We start from the raw sequence: 7,242 nt of genomic DNA, 5'->3' as shown, positions 1-7,242 counted from the left end.
TGATGAAAAACTGTGATTTTTATTAAAATGATTTGCTGTTTATAAAGCATAGGTATACAGAAAATACTCCTCTAATCATACCATGGATTAGGGATTTATTGACTGAAACAAGACTGCACAGGTAAGGCCTTTATTGACTGAAATAGGACTGAACAAATTACCGCTAATCTAGCACATATTAACTCTCTCTACCTTAGTGATGGTAGCAAATTAAACCAACAAGGGGGTGTCCCCACAAAACTGAAAAAAGTGATGTGGTGAGGATGCTTTGTTCCCATCTCTTCATCCCCAATACATTTCTTTTCCCAAAAACGATGTGAAAACCTTGTGGACATGTCCCCAAGAAACACTACTAATATTTGACAAGAATCAGGGAGTTTTTTGAGTATTTTGTCTTCTTTACGTTCTAAACATGATCGAGCCAATATCTCACAAGAATCAAGACAAGCTTGCATAGAGCTTTTCTACACATTTTTACATTCTCAAATCAGGACATGAAGATCTCGCGTGCTATCCTTGTTTTACTTGCCTTTTTCATGAAGACTCCATTTCAGTTATTGAAGCTGGCCAGATAAATATTGATCAATGTACTAAAGTCCATGTTTTGAATGTTGCAAATTGCCTTTATCATTTCATGTAAGGCTCTCCTCAGACCTCATCTAGGCCCATGTTTTGAATGTTGCAAATTTCCTTAGTCATTTCATGTAAGGCACTCCTCAAACCTCACCTTATGCCCAAAACATATAGGGCTTTTCTGCTGTACTTCATTAGTGCAAGGCTCTCATAACTTGTACCCTTGTTATACATTACCAATAATCACCACAGGAACAATGCCCATTATCAAAATGATGGAAACGGCTTGCATCCCTCACTATTATTTCTCGCTCTACAATCATGGAAATGAGTTTGGTGGCAGAGTGGCAGTCACCACACACTCGAAGGTTCTTGATTATTCGGATTGGTGTCTTAGAGGATGTATTGATAAGCCCAAATGCAATGGCCAACTTCTCACTATGATGATAGAGATTGTGTTCTTTCTGTTCCTCCTCTATATCACTCAAGGAGAATCTCGTGTCAGGCACATATCCTAATTCCTTCATTAGTCCAGACAATCTCTCCAATTCTGCATTAATCTTCTCAATTTGTGGAAGCAATTTGTCTCCTGCAGCAAAAGCATATACGTGTTTATTGACTTCAATCCAGCTGCATCCTGGCTTCTTTTTTACCCCCTTCTCTTTCATTATTTTTCGGACTCTTTCAATGTCACCCCACCTGCCAGCTGCCGCATAAATATTTGAAAGCAATACATAGCTTGCAACATTGCTTGGCTGTAATTCAAGAATACATTCCGCCACATATTCTCCTAGCTTAACGTTGTTATGAATTCTACAACCACCAAGCAAAGATAGCCATACAGCTGCATCGGGTTGCACTGGCATTTTGTCAATCAGATCTAATGCCTCTTTCAAGTACCCAGCTCGGCCGAGAAGGTCTACCATGCAGCAGTAGTGCTCTCTTGTCGGTGTGATTTGATAATTTTTACTCATAGAGTCAAAGTATCGCCAGCCATCATCCACTAGACCTGCATGGCCACAAGCAGATAGAACACCAACAAAGGTAACTGCATCTGGAACTGTACCAGAAAGTTTCATTTTTCCAAAGATTCGCAAGGCTTCTTTCCCAAATCCATGAATAGCATAAGCCATGATTATTGCAGTCCATGAAATTACATTTCGCCCCGCCATTTTGTCAAATACCTTATATGCATCTTCCATATTGCCACATTTTGCATATAAGTCTACGAGAGCATTCCCCACATAGGTGTTCTGATGGCATCCACTTTTAATAATAGATACATGGACTGCCTTCCCCTGTTCCAAAGCTACCAGATTGGCACATGATGGAAGAACACTGGCAAATGTGTCTGGGTGTGGTCTTACACCAGACAATCTCATTTGTTGAAAAAGATCCAGTGCCTTGTCAAAACGCCCATTTTGTGCACACCCCGCAATCATTGCATTCCATGACACTGTACTTCGCATAGGAATCACGTCAAAGAACTTCAGGGCTTCCTCAACCAGTTTATTCTGCATAAATCCTGTAATCATCGTATTCCATGAAACCTCATCTCGTTCCGGCATTCTCTTAAAGATCTCAAGGGCCTTTTCAACATGCCCATTCTGCATATATGCTGCAGCCATCCGAGTCCATGACACCACATCTCTCTCGGGCATTTCCTCAAACAGTCTCACTGCTTCCTCAATTTTCCCAATCTCTCCATACCCCGCAATCATCACATTCCAAGATGCCAAATTCCTCTCGGGCATCACTTCAAAGAGTCTCACCGCCTCATCAACCTGGCCTTTCTGAGCACAACCTGCAATCATAGCAGTCCAAGAAACCACATCTCGCTGAGACATTTTGTCAAATACTTGCCGTGCATAATCGAAACTCCCACACTTCACGTACATATCAACAAGAGAATTTCCCACAAAAACACCATACTCAAACCCAAATCTGGTTATTATTTGCTCGTGTATTTCCTTGCCATTTTGAAGAAACCCCAATTGGGCACAAGCCGATACAATAGTGGTGAAAGTAAATTCATTGGGTAGTACACCTGATGCTCTCATTTTATTATACAGAGCCAGGCCTTTATAAGTATAACCCTGCTTGCAATAAGCACCTATCATGATAGTCCATGTAACTACATTTCGTTTAGGCATTGAATCCAATAATCTGTGGGCATCCTCCAGGTTCCCACACTTGGCATATGCATTGACAAGGGTGTTTTGTAAGACAATGTCCGGTTTTTTTAAGCTTTCAATTATATGTAGGTGGATTGATTTTATTTCTGAAAGAGATTTCTCATCCGCGCAAGCACGTAGCAAAGAGACATACCTGGCGGGTTGAACTGGATTTCCTCGGCTTTCAATCTGCGGCAAAGGTTTGAGGGGTATAGACCCCTCCCTGCAACGCCTTTCACCAATGTTTTTATCTGATAAATGTTTATGATTGCCACTGTTGTTGGTGGGTTCTGTAGGCTGAAGATGTAGTCCAACTTTAATTATCAAAGACATCAACTTTTTCTTCCTCTTCTTCGTTGTCATCTGATTAATTAGGGTTGACGCCATTCCAAACACTTGTGGCGATAGTTTAGATTTGATTTATGGAATAGCACCATGCCATTCATGACAGAGTTGGGGATTGCTTTAAAAAAGTGCAGATGCACAAAAGTCAATCTGACTCTTCCTGCTCTGTGATTAAAAAGCTGTGGTGTGCTAGTTTGAATAATTCAATGTCTGTAATACACGAGTATTCACTGAGGACTATCCAGGAAAAGCTGTGTTAGTTTGAATGATTCAATGCCTGTAATTTTAAAATACACATTGAGGAAATTGGCATCAGAAACAAGTTTATCATGGAATATGATAAAAGGACAATATCAATAAATCGACTCCGCTGGGGATCGAACCCAGAATCTCTGGTTTCGTAGACCAGCGCCTTATCCATTGGGCCACGGAGTCACCTATGACTTTGTTGTCCTTTTATGATAAAATATTAATTAATTTTCCAAACACGTATAAGAAAACCATGCATTTTCGCCATAAACTTTCTCCTTTGTGCACCGCTTCATTTATTTATCTTTTTATAAGGATAATAATATATTTGTTATTAAAAGACGTAATTGGGAAAAATGGGGCCAGGTTATGTAAAGTTAACAATAAAATTGAAGAGACCAAATTTAAACTAACAACTGCATGGTTTTGTCGTCCAAATGGAGCATTTAGGTAAAGAGGAAAATACTAGCATATCTATATTTTATAAGTAAAATCTATGTAGAAGACGTAGAGATCAAATTTAAAGAATCTTTAGCATTCATAAATATAAACAAATGATGAGATTTACTATTTAAAACAATTAAAATAGATATAAGGACCATATTGCATTGATGAATTGATGAGATATTGAAGTCTTATTTACAAGAAATTAATATAATAAAACCTACAACTTAGCAATAGAATCTAAGAAAAAAATGCGTTTAAATAAATAATTATTCGGTCTTAATCTATTAATCACTATGCTCTATGCTCTTTCCATATCACTTTCTAATTGTATTATATATTTGATTATGATAATTAATCAATCTTAATCCATGATCCAATCATATCAAATACAAAACTAAATATTCTATCATTTTACTTATAACATGATATTTTATTTTATTTATTATTACTTAATTGAATCTGACAATGACTCTAAAAAATCATCCAACATGGAAGTAGATTTTGGAAAGCCAAATACTCTAAACCTTAGAGTAGATAAGCTTGATGATGATGGCTTTTAGATTTAGCATTATAGTTCCAATTTAATATTCAATTAGGTTCAAGGTTAGTGCTTAATTTGTGTTAAGGTTTTATAATTGTAAGAGTGCAATTTAGGTTTGGGTTTAGAGTTGGGCTTCAATTTGGTTTAGTATTAGGGTTCAATTTTGTTTGGTGTTAGGGTTGAGATTTAATGTGGCTTAATATTTATGATGGATTAGATTCTATTAATTTAAAAATATGTAATGAAGACATATTAATTAGAAATGAGATCACTTGACTAGACACTAATTAGGGTTGTCATTTCATTAAAAAATCATTAAAATAGAGTTAGTATAAGGCTCAATTCAAGGTTTAGGTTTAAGGTTCAATTTGGTTGAGTATTAAGGTTAGGATTCAATTTGGTTTAATGTGTAAGTTGATTTAGGGTTAAGGTTAGAGTTCAATCTGGTTTAATGTTTAATTTGATTTTGAAGGTTGATCGTTTCTATATCTTCAATAGGATTCTTCATGACCTTAAGATTTGGGTTTAATTTCATCTAGGGTTTGGTCTCAATTTGGTATAGATTAAGTTTGAATTTGATTTTGAATAGAATTTAGCTTAGGGTTCCATTTGGTTTAGTGCTAGGGTTCAATTTGGTTTAGTGCCAATGTTAATATTCAATTTGGTATAAGATTAAGGTTCAAAGTGGTTTTGTGTCAGGTTCAATTTAATCTAATTAGGATTAGGGTTAGGGTTGGGGTTAAATTTGATTTATTGTTTAGTTAGGTTAAGGTTAGGGTTCAATTTGATTTAGTGTTAGGTTTATGATAGGTTTTGGTTCATGATTAGGTTAAAGTTTAATTAGGTTTAATATTTAATTAAGATAAGGGTTAGAGTTTAATTGAGGGTTAGGGTTACAATTAAATTTGTTTTACAGTTAGGGTTCAATTTGGTTTAGTGTTAGAGGTAAGTATCAATTTAGTTTAGGATTTGGGTTCAATTTGGTTTAGGGTACTATTTCAAGGGACCTCTTGGTCTTATGTTTTTTGTAAATTATAGTGTGATTCAAAACATTAATTCAAAAAAATATCACTTAATTAAATTTGATTTTTTAATTTTTTTAAAATTTTAATTTTTTTAAAATTTTAATTTTTATAATAATTACATGATAGTTTATGAATTAAAATTTCTAGAATTTTCATGATCCATTTTTTTTAAGCTAGACTATATTATGTATATGCGAAGGTCAAAAAATTTCACCATCCTTCATCACATGCCAAGCCTTAGCATTAAATTATTTTTATTGTTCATACAAAGATATAGATATGCTTGTCCACTTTCTTTGCTAATTATATTGGCTCACTTTCAGAGAACTCATAAAAGATTATATATAATACAAAGAAAGAAATCTTTTCTAGATTTTTTCAAAATAATAATTTTTTAGTATATTCATATTATAAACATGGAAAAATAATTTTAATATAATCTTAATTTTAGTAATGAAATTATAGAAAGATATGGAATTGAGAATTGAATGTAAAGGAAGTAATAGATATTTAAAAATAATAATTTTGTCACTATATTGATATTTATAAATATGAAAAAATAGTTTTGACATAATCTTAATTTATTTAAGTACTTAAATTTTAGAAAAACCATCTAATTGAAAGTATACAAACATCTTTATTCTTATTAATTACTTTTTTATTTATTCATAGGGTTCAATTTAGTTTATGGTTAAGGTCTATTTTATTTGTGTTAGGGGTAGAAGTCAATTTGGTTTAGGTTTAAGGTTTAATTTGGTTTATAATCTTAATTTATTTTCAGTAATTAAATTATATAAATATTATGAAATTGAGAATTGAATATTGTGAGCATAAAAGAGAAAAGCTTGATATTCAATAGATTCAAACTAGATAATCATTACATTGTTACATATTGGCTTATAAAGCTATTGAGTTTTATATAAAACTTGTTGGGAATTAGTGTTCACATTAGACACATAAAATAATTATTTGTATGGTTTGTTATAGTTGTTAAAGAGGTTAGTATATTAGAAATACAAATGGGTTGAGTTAAAACAACTCAATTTATTTGAGTAAGTTGTTATGGGAGTTTCCTATAATGTAGGAGACTAAACTCCTAAATAATTGTGATGTATTTGATTAAAAAGGAGGAAGAATCATATTGTTTTGTGTTTAATTATTTTAGCTTCTGTTTATCTCTGCCATTTTTCTATTATGGTATCAAAGCGGGAACGATTAAAGGGCTTAAAGAGGATTCTATGCCTATAATTTTGTGATCACTCTCAATTTGATTTTGAACTAGGTGGGGATTACATGAAAATTCCCATTACATGAGGATTACATGAGTCGGGGTTTTCTTTCTCCGGATCTGGCCGATTCATATGTTGCAGAAGCGAATTTGCAAGTTTGTTGTTTTGTGATCTTAGTCTCCGCTTAGCGTTGTTTCTGTAGATCTATGCTCATTGTGGATCAACAACATTCTCCACATCGCAAACCAATCCATGATCACTAATGATTTGCTAGAAAGGAATCCGTCTCATTGATCACCCATTTTCTCATGCACTCCATGAAAATACTCATCTTTGACAGCATAAAGAAAAGGCATGAAGACCATCACGCAAGTCATAGAAATATTCTTTGATATGTGAGAGGAAAGATTGATTTTCCTCTAGATTTCCCATGTATATTTCTTGGTAGATTTTACTTGTGTTTACGTCTTTAGTTGTGTGTCCTCATTGAGAGCGAGAACATCTTCATAGTGAAGGAGTTCGAGGAGAGATAAGGTAGAGATTCTTTTGTGTGAAATATTTGAGTATAGTAGAATGGCTCCTTGGCTAAAAGTATGGATCTGTGTCACACTTAGAGTTAATTCGTATGATCCGATCGAAACTATTCTGGCCGGAAGGGT

General features: G+C 34.1%; 1 protein-coding gene and 1 non-coding gene across 2 annotated transcripts; both read right to left on the bottom strand.

The window, feature by feature from the left end:
* LOC131027464 (pentatricopeptide repeat-containing protein At1g09410, mitochondrial) lies at positions 1-3,473 on the bottom strand. The gene has a single exon (XM_057957542.2). The coding sequence runs from the start codon at positions 3,132-3,134 to the stop codon at positions 807-809; it is 2,328 nt and encodes a 775-aa protein (XP_057813525.1). The 5' UTR covers positions 3,135-3,473; the 3' UTR covers positions 1-806.
* Positions 3,455-3,527, bottom strand: TRNAR-ACG (transfer RNA arginine (anticodon ACG)). Its single transcript has one exon. It is a non-coding gene; the product is annotated as a tRNA-Arg (tRNA).
* Between the last annotated feature and the right edge of the window lie 3,715 nt (positions 3,528-7,242).

This window comes from Cryptomeria japonica, chromosome 4, assembly GCF_030272615.1.
Source record: "Cryptomeria japonica chromosome 4, Sugi_1.0, whole genome shotgun sequence".
Lineage (NCBI taxonomy): Eukaryota > Viridiplantae > Streptophyta > Pinopsida > Cupressales > Cupressaceae > Cryptomeria > Cryptomeria japonica.
Note: the sequence above shows the minus strand (reverse complement) of the source record. Positions and strands in the feature narration are given on the sequence as shown.